Consider the following 15414-nt stretch of genomic DNA (forward strand, 5'->3'; position numbering starts at 1 on the left):
CAACTTTCCAATACAAATCTCGTCCCAATTCTGAGGGGCTGTGACAGGTACAGGACAGTATTATCCTACGTGTAGAGATGCTTATTCTATACCATTGGAGCCAATGGAAGGTAGGGGCGGCACAGGCTGCTCGTAGACACCGGATTTCTACACAATTGGCATAGGAAATATTTAAAAGATGCTCTTATCTTCTACCCTCTGGGAGACTATTGCATTATACTGTAGGACCATGAAAGAAGGAATTTAGAGGGTTATCCCCATCACTTTCTGATTGGTGAGGGTCTGACTGTGATGGGAATAACCCTTTGATTTATGGTGAAAACATAAGACCGACATCATCATCTACAGTTTAACTGACATAGTATTGCAGGAAAACTCCAAACACTCCACATCAGCAGCGAGACAACACAGAAGAGATCAGGTTACCTTCAGCCACTGTTCGGCCTGTTCCTCACTTTGGACGGCGAGAACCAGAGCGTCTGTCCCCTGGTGAATAATCTTCAGTTCATGCTTCTTCTTCTTCCCATCTTTCGGTACGTAGGAGACTGAGCAGCCGTTCAAGGGTAACTCCATCTGAGGTTGCTGATCCTTGGAAGATTTGTAGCACTAATTAAGAGAGAAGATTAAATGGATCAGTCACTCCGGTCTGATGGACTCACTTTCCTTAAAGGGGGTTCAACGTAAATTAAGAAAATGAAAATATTAAAATATTACTTTATTATAAACATATTCCCAAATACCTTTCATTAGTTATAATTTTTGTCTGAGGAGCCATCATGAGGAGAAATAAAATGGCCGCCGTCCTATTAGTACATACAAAACTTGTCCTAATCACACAGCAGGACAAGTTACTTCAGAACACTGAGCTAAAGAGCTTCCTCATCCTCCTCTCTGCTCTGCTTGTCAGGGATTATGATCCTAAATACAGCTGATAAGATCTTCAGCTGAATCTGTAGGAATGGAGTTCATGAAGAGACATGAAGTACAGAGAGAACGGACAAGACAGAATGTGGCAACGGAGACTTCATATATAGCTGGGCTCTTTAACCCCTTAAGGACTCAGCCCTATTTCACCTTAAGGACTTGGAAATTTCCAAGTTTCAATTTCTCTACTTCTATAATACATAGTAATACCTCCAAAAATAGTTATTACTTTACATTCCCCATATGTCTTTTTGGGGATGTTACAAGGCTTAAAAGTTTAGAAGCAAATCTTGAAATTTTTCAGAAATTTTCAAAAACCCCATTTTTAGGGACCAGGTTCAGGTCTGAAGTCACTTTGCGAGGCTTACATAATAGAAACCACCCAAAAATGACCCCATTCTATAAACTACACCCCTCAAGGTATTCAAAACTGATTTTGCAAACGTCGTTAACCCTTTAGGTGTTCCAGAAGAATTAATGGAAAATAGAGATACAATTTCAAAATTCCACTTTTTTGGCAGATTTTCCATTTTAATAATTTTCTTCCAGTTACAAAGCAAGGGTTAACAGCCAAACCAAACTCCATATTTATGGCCCTGATTCTGTAGTTTACAGAAACACCCCATATGTGGTCGTAAACTGCTGTACGGGCACACAGCAGGGCGCAGAAGGAAAGGAATGCCATACGGTTTTTGGAAGGCAGATTTTGCTGGACTGGTTTTTTTGACACCATGTCCCATTTGAAGCCCCCCTGATCCACCCCTGGAGTAGAAACTCCAAAAAAGGGACCCTATTTTAGAAACTACGGGATAGGGTGGCAGTATTGTTGGTACTATTTTAGGGTACATATGATTTTTGGTTGCTCTATATTACACTTTTTGTGAGGCAAGGCACTGTTTTTATTTTTTGTTATTTACAACATTCATCTGACAGGTTAGATCATGTGATATTTATATAGACCAGGTTGTCACGGATGCGGCGATACCTAATATGTATACTTTTTTTTTTATTTATGTAAGTTTTACACAATGATTTCTTTTTTGAAACAAAAAAAAAATTCATGTTTTAGTGTTTCCATAGTCAGAGAGATATAATTTTTTCAGTTTTTGGGCGATTACCTTGGGTAGGGTATGATTTTTGCGGGATGAGATGATGGTTTTTTTGGCACTATTTTGGGGTGCGTGTGACTTTTCTCCCAGGCTGTGAGCTCTGCGCTGCGATTTGCCAGCGCTACAGCAGAACAAGGGCAGACTCCGCCTACCATAACTTAGTGACCGAAGATACCGGAGGGCATAGCGGGAGAACGGAGCGGCGCCCGGGGATAATAGTAAGTGCAGTGAGATCCCTGGAAGCCTATTTTGACCTGTGGCATAGCTGTATGAGTAAAAATGTGGAAATCACCTGCGGATAAACCCCTTATTGAGGTCTATAGCAGTGGCAGAAACAGCCCCTCCATTCACACTCCTCAGTCATGCAGCTGAGGGGCAATGGCGGAAACCCTGTTCTAGAAATAATGGGGTCGTCAGTGATTGTACCCCCACCAATCTAGTACTTATAATCTAGTAGATAGAGGATACATGCTTTTGGCTGGAATACAGTATTAAGCCATGAGCACCGCTTTACAATTTACAGTAATTTTGGGGTCTGAGCTCAAATATGCTGTTGATTCCTGCTTGTTCAGTGTCTGAACATACCTTGACCAATGTACCTGTTGGAAATCAAACTATTATAAGTCAAAGGGGAGTAAAAAATAAAAATAAAAATGGATCATTATTAGTCCAACAGGCAGATAAACCTAGATCATAGCTCATTGATCATAGATGCTGTGAAAACGTAAGCCATGATGCCAGTGTGAACTGAGTCTAAGGCTGCCATAGCTAGAATGCAGGGCAGCTGTTAGGACATTGGAGCATCAAAGCAAAGCTGTTAGGAGAGTATCTGTCAACAACCTTGTCGACCGTTTCCCATGACAACCAGCAGAATTGTGAATGCAGCTCTGAAGAGTAATAGAGGCTGTAACTCAGGATCAGTGCAAGTAATGTAATGCATTCACTAAGTAACTCGGCTTTTTCTACAGAAATTAGTTGAATAACTGTAAAGTGGGATCCAAAGGTGTCAACCCCCTGACACCCCACACCCGACACAGGAACCTGATGCTGGAGCTACATAGCTCCGTCTGTTGGGCAGTAGATGGAGCTGGTTAATGCAGCAATTCTCCCATTGAAGTGAATGGGAGCAGTGCTGCAGTAACCAGCTCTGTCCACTGCACAATGGATGGAGCTGTGGAGTTCTAGCCCAGCAAGTACTGCAGAACAGCTGATCAGTGAGGGTGCGGGGTGTCGGACAGGTCGGGAACACCCTTTCGTTTATATCCAGTTAAATCTTACCATTAATTTATTTTCCTTAATGACACATAAAAGTTTAGTCCACTGCCCAAATCTTTTCTTCCGCAGCAGGAATGCACAGATCTTAGCATCTTTGACAAGGTCCATGGAGGCTTCTTCAGACGGCCACTGTAGTCTCTTTTTCTGTCCTTTCCCATCTTCATCTTCTTCATCGTAAGACTCGTATGAGCTGCTCATCGCATCCGAGTCATAATCTTAGGAAGAAGATATTAAACAAAATGAATATATGAACACAGAGATCCCTATCAATCGGAGGAAGCAGCAGACGATCGCGTTTCTCCTGCAGCAGCCACTACAGGAGAAACGTGGTATTACATGACCCGCATTCAAATGAATAGGCAATTGTGTAATGCATGGCAGCGCCGAGTCCTCCAGAGCAGGAGCAATAGCTAATAGAGGGACCCCTCTACGACATTTACATGCTCTGATAAAAAAAGTTTATGACCCCAAGCCTTTCAAATGTTTCAACATAGGGGTATTATGAAATGTTTTACGAGTTGGAATATCACATGAATGTGTGAAAACCAGAGGTTACATGTTGGGGGGTCTTGATATTGTCCAATATTTATCCAGCGTTGGATCACGTACAGACCCCCAAGTGCGTTCATGTTCAGATGGGAACCGATCATCATTATTTTTTATAATGTTAGAAAACAGTCAAATGAGGCCGACGCAGCGATCCAAGCCTTCAGCGGAGGATAGTCTTGGCTGCTTGTGTAAATAAATCATTTTCATGTTGATCTAACGAGCAATATCACCACATGGAAATCCTCCAGCTCCATCCTCTAACTAACCCCAGAGATCAAACATGAAGTCCACGCCGGTACCAAACTGTGAAGAATGTTCTATCCCCGCGGAGAAGAAACAATCCTGTTTCCTGATTTGTGTTCTGCAAGGAATGACCCAATATTTTGGCTCGTGGAGGACCACAGACCGCAAAGTCGAATCATTTCGCCGTCCTATACGTTTTTTCCTACATTTGCGGATACGTGGTTTTGTAACTGCGTCAACAACAACACAGGACAGGCCTCCATTTAGATCAGCGGGGAGGGGGGGATTTTGGCCACAGACGTGACAGTCCCTGCTGTAGCAGAACAAGCTGTGTGTACGTTCCTCCTCTTAGGTCCCAGGGGAATCTTAGGAAAGCCGCCAAAGAAAACTGCAGCAAGAAGGGAATAGCCTTTCCAAAGCCTGGACTGCATTAACGCTGTCAAGAAGAGGGGTCAAAAGGCTGCCGATAGCTGCCGGCACTAACCCAGGGTATCTCTTCATGACTAATAATACAGATTACAGTTCTTAGCCGCAGTTATTACCAAAAACAATAAAAAAAATATACTTTTTTTTCCCAGTGAATGCAAAAGCTACATTTAATGGAAATGTATAATCAGAAAATAGCCTTATTTAAAGAGGACCCATCACCCCTCCTGTCATGTCTGTTTTAGTAACTACTTGCAACCCCCATGTAATTACAATTCTGGAGCGTCTCTTCATATAACTTATGTTGTACCACTCCTCTATTATTCCTACCAGTAGATTACGAATGAATAGCCAGCAGTCTGCATTAAAGGTCCGGCTGGTCCGGTCTGACACTGGAAGCACTGGTTAGATGGTATCAGACCTTTATTGCAGGCTTCTGCCAATTCATTTATTAAATGACAGTAGGAATAAAAGAGGAATGACACAACACGGAATTGTATGAAAAGATGCTTCAAAATCATTATTTCATGAGGAATGCAAGTAGTTACTAAAACAGACAGGGGAGACAAGTCTTCTATAAATGTTATTTAACTTTTTTTTTGTTAATTTTTTTTTTAAAGAAAATTGTATGATGGATAGATTGATAGATACAGCGATAGATACAGATACAGAGATAGATACAGATACAGAAATAGATACAGATACAGAAATAGATACAGATACAGAGAGGGTGTGTCGGACACCGCTGGAGATGGCCGCTTGAAAGACCGGCTCCTGCCCACACCGCAACTATCTGGCCTGCAGCGCTCCATTACCAGACCCTATGGGGGAAAAAATCGGCACCCAGGAGAACCCCTCTTCCTCCTCGGTCCCCCTCACCTGCCAGGACCCTTCAGCAGTGCTGGGATCGAGTGTCTGGATCGGCGCTCCCGCCACGCAACACCAGGGCCCAGAGGGCCTCCCGCCATTCCTCCGTTCCTCCACCCGATTACCGCGCTCCGGACAGTGAGCGCAAATCGGCGCAGAGAACATCTGCTGGCTCTCCCCAGGGGATCGGAGCCTCACCTGTGGCCCCTCCGTGTGGAGTATCGGATCTGGAGCTTTCCCCTGCTGCCTTGGAGTATCTGCCAGCCGCTGCTAGAAGCATGGACCCTGTCATGGCGGCTCCTGGATTCATCCCTCGTGGAGAGGCAGTGCACACAGGTACCGGGACTCCTATTAGGGTTCGGGATACTACCCCTGTGGCCCCCACACCTAGCCTTACTAGGGCCCCTCTGCAAGAACCCTGGCCTGGCAAGTCTCCTCCATCCCCCCCTGTACTGGATCAGGGGGATAGCAGCTCTCCTCTGCCCTCTGACATATGGGCCAGATCACCAAGCCCTCCACCACTCGCTGTTTTGGGCCCACCAGCCCCATCTGAACCCCCACAACCTTGGGCGAGTTACTTTAGCCGTTTGCCTACAAAGGAGGACTTTCGGGCTCTTATCTCTGAAGTTACAGAAGCCTGCAGGGCTGAGATTGCAGCAGTTCGCACTGATATCAAACACGTGGTGGACAGGGTGGACTCTCTAGAAAATGCCCATGATGACACCAGGCAGTACGTTTCTGCTCTTCATGAATCCATCACTGCCCAAACAGCTGTGCTTAGGGGCATGGGACGGCATCTGGAGGACCTGGATAACCGGGGTCGTCGAAATAAAATCCGGGTACGCGGCCTTCCAGAAGCATCTGGAGAAGACGACCTCTTTGCCACACTGGAAGCCATATTTAATATGATCTTGGGGCACCCACCCTCGCATAAGATCAAGCTGGACAGGGCGCACAGGGCACTCAAGCCCAAGGGCTCTGCGGCTCATCCCAGGGACGTAATCTGTGGCGTCCATGTCTTCGCCCTTAAAGAAACCATCATGGCTAAAGCGCGATCCCTGCACAACTTTGATTTTAACAGCGCTCCTGTACAGTTGTTTCCTGACCTATCCTGGTTTACGCTCCAGAAAAGGAGACACCTTCAACCTCTTCTTGCGTCACTCAGGAACCGCCAGATTGCCTATCGCTGGGGATTCCCATTTGCCCTGGTAGCCCGTTATCAGGGAAGAACAGAGACTCTCCGTTCTTTCACGGATCTCCACCCTTTTTGCAAATCGCTGGGAATTCCTGTACCCGACATCCCTGATTGGGAATTTGAGTCCCCAGCGCCTCCGCCACCACGCACTTGGTCATCTGTAACCAGGAAAAGAAGGCCCGGCTCAAGTGCATCCTCTTCTCTGCGGTCTCCTCTGTCACAGGGGCAACGTCCGCCTGCCTGACCGCTCCTGGCCTGGACGAATTGGCCGTCCTGAGCCTTGTTCTTAACCCCCTTCAGGTTCACAGGGACGATGGATCATCATATGGGTCGTCCATCAGTATTGTTTAGCCAGTTGCTGACTACTTTTTTGCTCCCTTACGGTGCGGGCTCTCCGTGGGGCCCTTATAGTTGCCTGTTTATTTTATCGGTTTTCTGTGATTTGCTCTTTGGCCGGCCTCGACTCGCTGGTCTCCGACACTCTTACCCCTTGAGGGGATTTTTGTTTTCCCCTGGCAGGGATTTCATCCCTGGGAATAGATATTTACTGTTACTTATTTGTCTGACTTTGTGTTGTCTCGTCCTGTCTCCTTCTTGTGTTTTTCTCCTATTGTAGGTGCCTGAACCTCCTCGTCTGTGGGGATCGTATACCTCAGTCTTGCCTGTGGTCCGTAGCTCCGTTAGTGTGACACCACTGACGCAAACGGAGTCCCTTGGTGAGCTGTATCTTGCATATAATATATACCATCACATACCCTCATGGTGCGGTGCGTAACTTTCAATGTCAAGGGGCTCAACTCCAATGCCAAGAGAAAACTCTTGCTCCTGGAACTGAAATCCCTTAAAGCGGATGTTGAGTTCCTACAGGAAACACACTTTGATGGCGACTCCTCCTTCCGTTTTGCCTCTCACTTGTACCCTATTGCTTACTCGGCTACCCATTGCCGTCGGAGGGCGGGGGTCGCCATCTTGATATCTGCGAAGTGTCCCCTCAGAATCTAATCCTCAATTCTGGACCCCCAGGGGCGTCCGATTGTTCTCGGTGGTCACTTGGCAGATAAACCCATTACTTTATGTAACATTTATGCCCCAAATACTTCGCAGATCCGCTTTCTCGGCGGAATCTTCCGCAAGGTTTTTGTTGAGGGAGCGGACTTTAATGCCGTTTTTTCTGAATCCATGGATCGCTTAGCTCTACCAGACAGGCCGGTGCATGCGACACAGCAGCGCTTAGCTAGGGACTTTCGTAAATTGGTGCGGAAATATTCCCTGTATGACCTTTGGCGTCTCACCTACCCCACTGACAGGTCCTCCTTTTACTCTGCCCCACACAGCTCCCACACCCGTATCGATTATTTCTTTGGTACAATCTCGACCCTCCGGTTACTGGAGGGGGCAGACATGGGCCAAATCACCTAGTCTGATCACGCCCCAGTGCTGGTCGACATTAGTAGTGGGTCGGGTCATGTTCGCCAATGCCACTGGAGACTTAATGACTCCCTTCTGAAGCAGCCCATCACTAAGGAGGAACTTCGCGAACATATGAAGTCCTACTTCGATCTGAATGAGGGGTCAGTAGGGGATGTCCGTCCCCTGTGGGAGGCCCATAAGGCGGTCATGAGGGGGCATTGTATTGCAATAAGCTCTAAACTAAAGAAGGACTCGGTTGCTCTGGTCAGGACCCTTACCTCCCGTTTGCGAACCTTAGAGGACAAGATGGCTGCTTATCCCTCGTGCGGCACACTGAGACGAATCGGGGCACAATGAGCAGAGTCATTTCATAATTACTAAACTAGCAGGCAGTAATGAAAGCTCTAGTGGAAGAACAGTAGCAGTATATACACAGATGAGGCTTTGTATGCATCTCCCCTGTCACTTCATGGTTTCTGGGGGACGGGCATTACTACATGAATTTCTGGAAACTGCAATAATCTATAATACTTCTCTGTCTATTAAACGATCACTGAACATAAAAAATGCCCAACCTTTCTTTGTTAAAATCCCAGTGCTCCCTTCCTTTTCCTTTGATCCTATATTTTCTAATGTTACAAGTAAAACTGAGAAACATATAAAGAAACGTTCTCTATGGGGGTCTGAACGAGGGGAGATGAGCATGCACTTCTCATTCTCTCTCACTGCACGAGGCTATCTTCATCGCAGTCTGCAGGCCCCTCGTGATCACTTTCTCGGAAATATGCGCATGCCTCTCTCACCTCATCCTGGGGATCGCTGGGGGTCTCAACTCTCAGGCCCCCACCAATCATAACTTTTGATATGTTTCCATGAAGTTACTGACCCCTTAATTCCACATCTAGTCTGCACTGTCAAAAATATTCTGCCATTTAAATCTAGAGAAAAAGTTGAGTAAATTTGCAACACTTGGCTTACATCTTTTTTTTTTACTACCAATTTTATTATACACTTCGCTTCTTGAAGAAAACACTTCAAAATCAGTGTGAAATCAAAGCAAACACTAAAGCAAAGCATTAACAAAGCAAAAGGTTACTCAACATTTTATGTAGATTTACACTCGAAAATGCTGTAAACTGCTGACCTCATCTAAGATGCTTTAAAGCAGCGGTGGTCAACCCACTATACTATGGGGGGCTCAGGTAAGTAAGTGTGCCCACTATAATTGACAGTGACCATGCATATGTGTTCACCGTACCTATGTAAACAGTGGTCACAAAACCCCACTTCTCAAATTTGGTGGGGGTGGTGGCAGTTCAACAGGTCTTCAATGTGTGGTTCACCAGCTGCCGTGAAATCCCGGGGCCAGTGAGAGCATTAAAAACCCCAGGGCCAGCCAGGGTGTGAAAACCATGAGGGCCAGCCAGGGCGTGAAACCCCCGGGACAGTCAGGGCATGAAATAGTCGGGGCCTGAAACCCCTGGGACAGTCGGGGCCTGAAACCCCTGGGACAGTCGGGGCCTCAAACCCCTGGGACAGTCGGGGCCTGAGACCCCTGGGACAGTCGGGGCCTGAAACCCCTGGGACAGTCGGGGCCTGAAACCCCTGGGACAGTCGGGGCTGAAACCCCCGGGACACTGCTATGTCCTAAAGCTTTATAGTAGGAGAGCTCCTTTAGTAGTCCTGATATACACACTGTACAGTATACAGATGGAAGAGGGGAGTCCGGGGGTGCCCGTTTCCCACCACTGCTTTAAAGGACTGTGGTACATGAATCCCTATGGCTGTGGACTAACAGATATTAATAACTCACTGGAAGTTATGTACTCAGGGGCTTTACCAGGGCTTAGAGGCACAGCTTCTTCATAATACCCTTCTGGAAGCGATGATGTTGGCAAAGGCGGGGGTCCGTTGTCTGGAGGCTGTAAAGATGTAAAACATTAAAAAAATATGTCAGTGAATGCAGAGGCTACAAGAGTCTACAGACTGCATACAACATTTTACATTATAGCAATGAAGTTTAGCACCTCAGACTGCTTCATGTAGGCTACTTTACAGCTTTAGGATGCCTGCATAGGATAGGTCATCAATACCAGTTCTGCGAGGGTCCATCTCCCAGGACCCCCGCTGATCAGCTGTTAGAAGAGACTGGACACTCTGTGAGCGCTGTGGTCTCTTACTATGCCAGTGACGTCACCGTACATTACGTGGCCTAGTTACAGCTGGGACCCATTGACTTGAATGTAATACCAAGCATGACCACTATACAATGGACGGTGCTCTGCTTGGTAAAATGCCGGCAGCAGCTCTCTCCCTATCACAGCGGTGTGTCTTTTCTGCAGCAATTCTCTCCCTATGCCAGCAGCGTGTCTTTTCTACTGCAGCTCTCTCCCTATCACAGCTCAGCAGTGTGTCCCTTCTGCTGCAGCTCTCTCCCTATCACAGCTCAGCAGTGTGTCCTTTCTGCTGCAGCCCTCTTCCTATCACAGCTCAGCAGTGTGTCCTTTCTGCTGAAGCCCTCTCCCTGTCACAGCTCAGCGGCGTGTCGTTTCTGCTGCAGCTCTCTTCCTATCACAGCTCAGCGGGTATATCCTTTCTGCTGCAGCTCTCTTCCTATCACAGCTCAGCGGGTATATCCTTTCTGCTGCAGCTCTCTTGCTATCTAGCTCAGGGGCCATTTCCAATAGTAGATACAACTGGTGGATGGAATTGAGCACGTGCAACCACCTCATCGATGTTACGGGGGTGGACAGAGAAAAAGAACGAGCAGCAGGTGGCGTTAAGCAGATAGATTCTATTGAATAGCTCACTGGTTATACACCATTTTTAATGACATGCAATTACAAAAGTATTCAGATCCAGGGGCTGTGTTGAAAAAAAAAAGTAAAATATTCTTCTTAGAACAACCCATGTAAACAGCACTAGAAGGCTGTAGAACCGGAGCACTGTCTGGCAGGATGAATAGAATTAACTGAGCACAGAAATTGATGCTAGCAATATGCGATCAGTGGGGGGTCTGACCACTGAGACCCCCACAATCATGACAGTGCTTGCAGTCTGACTAAACATAGCGCCACTCTCGTCCACAGGCCACGTCTGGTATTACAATATCAGTAGTTACTAGAACATTAGTCTCCGTCATAGCTCATTTTGCTCCCTGCTTTAGACATATTAGCACGTTATATCTATGATCTACCTACAACCACCGTGCAGTATTTAATGCTACGCTTTGCAATTTTTTTTCTGGAATTCACATACGGAAATGAAAAAACATTAGTGCGGCAGGTCCTGACCCTAAACGCATTCTTATGGTAAAGGCCCCCAACATCTTAGAGGGATCACGTTACATAACACAAAAACTTACTAAGAAAGCTAAGAGACGGAGCAGGAAAGTCGTTTCATAATTAATATGAAAGTCTATATTTCGAGTAAATCTCCCCTTGTTTTCTTCCATGTGGAAGCAGTACAGAACTCGAGCAATGAAGGAAATGAAACACAAATGGTTCGTGTCTGAGGCAGATACCTTTACACCGATGGTTACTACAGGGCTGGGGCGGGCCGCGCTGTTTCGCCAATGTCAACACAGATGGATTCCATTTAGGATTGTGCGAGTCGTTCTTTCAAGCTGCCTAGCAAGGTTCCTCTGCCGAGAGGTCCGTCATGGAAAAGTCCATCTAACAAACATGACTCTGTTATTTCTGAAACAGAACGAACCTCAGATGTAGGAAGGGGGCCCAAGATAAATACCTGGTAGTGATAAGACGCCGATCGATGCTTAAAGGGGTTGTTCAAGAATAGAGGGAGGGGGATTTGGCAAATGCCCCACTTGGCCGCACCTCTAAAGGGATGCTTACTTACCTGCTACCCTTTTACACAGGGGGAGGATCGTACAAATGCTCATTTCTGATAATTGCCCCTTGTAGGTGGTGCAGACGATCTCCCGATACTCTTTTATGTGACACAAAGTCATTGCTTGCCAGGAGCAGAGGTGTCGATGAAATGGTATGGGGAAGAACAATCATAATGACGATCATTCATCTCCATGCAGGGGGTCATCATTGCAGCATATAAATACGGCCTGTCCCTCACATCAACAATCAGGCTATTATTGGGAATGGATGATTCAATCCCGATAATTGCCTGTTTATCGGGCACTGTAAGAGGGCCGTAATGGGGTCGTGCAAGAATGAGGAGGGGGTGGGGGGTTGGCAACCCTCCCAACTTGGCTGGACCTGTAAAGCGTATTTCAAACCAGAGGTTTACAGCGAGGAAGCCCAGCGGAGCATCGCAGGCCTATTGGAGAAGGAGCCAACCCCGGGAAGCAAGTAAGTACTCTTCCCTTTACAGATCCGGTCACATCCCCTTTAAGGCCCTTTCACAGGGGCCGATGCACAGGCAATTATTGGAAATGAACCATCCATTCCCAATAATAGCCTAATTGTTGATGTGAGGGGCGGGCTGCATTTATATGCTGCAATGATGACCTCTGCATGGAGAGGAATGATCACCAATACGATTGTTCGTCCCCATACCGTCTCATCGTTTGCTGGCAGCAGACACCTGTGTTCTTGGCAAACAATAACTATGCGTCATATAAAAGATGCAGCCACTGACGAAAGAGTGTCGGGTGATCGGCTACACCATTTACACAGGGCAATTATCGGAAATGAGCATTTGTACGATCCTCGACTGTGTAAAAAGGTCTTCAGTTTAGTCTATGACAATTATGCTACTACTCTCATCTTCTGCTTGCAAACTTTAGGTGACGGAAAATGGATTGGACACGTTGGATGTTTGGGCTTGATTACCACCAGTGTCCGTCCAACTAAACTGGGATCCATCTTCCATAACAATATGCGACTTCCTATATTAATTGCTACCTGTGACCACAACAGTTTAGAGATGAGACTCTGTGGACAATGAGACGAGGGCATGGTCAGCACTGCGAAGCAGAGGTCCACTGAGGGACTAGACCCCACCTTCCAGTGCACTGAAGGCCGCATTTGCATGAAGAATAAAAGTATCTTTTCTCAGGAATGCTGCAACCAATTTTCTCAAGGCAGGTATCATTTTATTCGGCAGGATCAACCCTGCCAGGTAGTAAACATGGTTTAATAGGGTTGATTCTGCTGAATGCACTCTTTAAAAGAGGTGGTGCCATATTTAAAAGTTATCACAGGATAAGCGATAACTATATTGAAAGGTGGGTTCCGTTCTCACGACTGAATGAGGAACATGTACCTTGCCCCTCCCTTCCTTCTCTACGGGACTCTACGGGAAGCCTGCATGCTCGACCTACAACTCCAGTCATTCCCGGGAATTGGAACCCCCGTTATCAGGATGGGTGTGACCACTGGGACTTCCACCAATCCCAAGAATGGGGATCACAGGATCAGATAGTTATGCCATATCCTGTGGATAAGGAATAGCTGTTAAAGGCCGTTGTCCGGGTTCAGAGCTGAACCCCGGACATATCCTCTTCTTCCCCCACATATCCTCTTCTTGCGCCGATGCTCTCCCTTGCCCTGTGCTGAATCTCACAAGGTAAGGGCTTTTTCTGGACATCCGGTGACGTACCGTGCTAGGCAGAGGCTTCCGCCTAGCAGTGAGCCCGGTGACGTCACCGGTACTAATGGGCGGGGCTTTAGCACTGCCCTAGCCTGTAAAACGGGGGCCTGCCCATCAGTGCCAGTGACGTCACCGGGAACACTGCTAGGTGGAACCCTCCGCCTAGCAGTGAAAAATGTAAACAAAAAAGCCCTTGCCCTGTGCGATACAGTGCAGGGCAAGGGAGAGCATTGGCGCATGTCAGAGGGGGGGGGGGGGGAGAATAGGATATGTCTGGGTTCAGGTCTGAACCCGGACAACCCCTCTAAACCTGGTGCAACTCCCTTTAAGGGAGACATCACCCTAAAGAAATTGATCTCATATCACTAGGATTTGCCATCAATGTTTGATTAGTTAAGGTGCAACTGCTGTAACCATCGCTGATCACTAGTAGAAGGTAGCCATGAAAAAGCACCGCAGCAGGGTCCATATGACCTGCGAAAAAAATCTTCCCATCTTTAAAGGAGTTTTCTGAGACTTTTATATTGATGACCTATTAAGTGGAGTTAAAAAATAAGGAGTTCTAGAGCTGTGTGTGGTTTTGTGGGAGTGATTGCAGGTGGCTGAGTGTGGATTGCAGCAGAGATCATTGAAAGTTAAGTGTTTGTATTTTTGTACTTGCATTTAAAATCGTTTTTTTTTTTTTTTTCTCTGCTTAATTAAGGCGAGTGCCTGGGGCAACCAGGTGCTATAAATTGAGCCACTTATACTCTTCAGAGCCTGCTCTTTCTGAGGCTTGCTCTACTAAGTGGCTTCTTATTAAGTGGAGTTAAAAAATAAGGAGTTTAAGAAAAGGAGTTTGGAAACTAAGGTTGGATATAATTTCCTTGTGTGTTGTTGGCTTAATTTTACGTGGTCCTTCAACTACAGCAGACAGGGTCTAAATCTAAATCATTTATACTGTTTTACTTTTTTACTGTTGTAATCCCCATTTAGTATGTGTTGCACAATTTACAACGCAGTCCAGTGCACATCTTGCATGATGTATGCAGTCCTGGAACAGCCGTTCAAGGGTGTATATCTTTGTTCTAGATGTGAGCAAATTACCCGTTTGGAATCGCAGATCGAGTCTCTAAATGGGCAAGTTGCAACACTGAGAGGCATTGATAATTTGCAAAAGAGTTTGCTTCTCACCGAGCAAGCACTCTTTGGGGTAGATGAGGGGGAGGGTGACAGAGAGGAGGCTGAGGAAAGTGAGGTAGCTAGCTGGGTAAAAGTTAGAAAGCGGGGTAGAGGGAAGAGTGCCAGGGAGGCTAGCCCTGATCTGACACACCCCAACAAGTTTGCACGTTTGGCAGATGAGGGGGATGTCAGTCCGGGGACGGCACTGCTGCAGCCAGACACTTCCTCTGCCAGTCAGGGGAATGTCAGTTCCAGTAAGCAGGGAACCAGGAGAGCAGGGCAGGCCAGACAGGTGCTGGTAGTGGGAGACTCCATTATTAGGGGAACAGATAGGGAAATCTGTCACAAAGACCGTGATCGCCGAACAGTGTGCTGTCTTCCTGGCGCTAGAGTTCGACACATCGCGGATTGGGTTGACAGATTACTGGGAGGGGCCGGAGACGATCCAGCGGTCATGGTCCATATCGGAACCAATGACAAAGTTAGAGGTAGGTGGAGAGTCCTTAAAAATGATTTCAGGGATTTAGGTCAAAAGCTGAGGGCAAGGACCTCTAAGGTAGTATTTTCCGAAATACTGCCTGTACCACGGGCCACACAAGAAAGGCAATGGGAGATTAGGGAGATTAACAAGTGGCTCAAGAACTGGTGTAGGATGGAGGGGTTTGGGTTCCTGGAGAACTGGGCCGA

The 15414-nt window shown here is 46.7% G+C and overlaps 1 protein-coding gene across 3 annotated transcripts in view; it reads right to left on the minus strand.

The window, feature by feature from the left end:
* Positions 1-15414, minus strand: part of AFAP1 (actin filament associated protein 1) — a 114126-nt gene that overhangs the window by 37028 nt on the left and 61684 nt on the right. For 2 of the 3 annotated variants that reach the window (XM_040419146.1, XM_040419149.1), the window contains exons 4-6: positions 9812-9920; positions 3312-3523; positions 427-606 (exon numbers count right to left, since the gene is read on the minus strand). In XM_040419146.1, coding sequence (XP_040275080.1) covers positions 427-606; positions 3312-3523; positions 9812-9920 — 501 coding nt within the window. The remainder of the gene's footprint in view (positions 1-426; positions 607-3311; positions 3524-9811; positions 9921-15414) is intronic. The other variant, XM_040419147.1, reaches the window with a different exon arrangement.

This window comes from Bufo bufo, chromosome 2, assembly GCF_905171765.1.
Source record: "Bufo bufo chromosome 2, aBufBuf1.1, whole genome shotgun sequence".
Classification (NCBI taxonomy): Eukaryota; Metazoa; Chordata; class Amphibia; order Anura; family Bufonidae; genus Bufo; species Bufo bufo.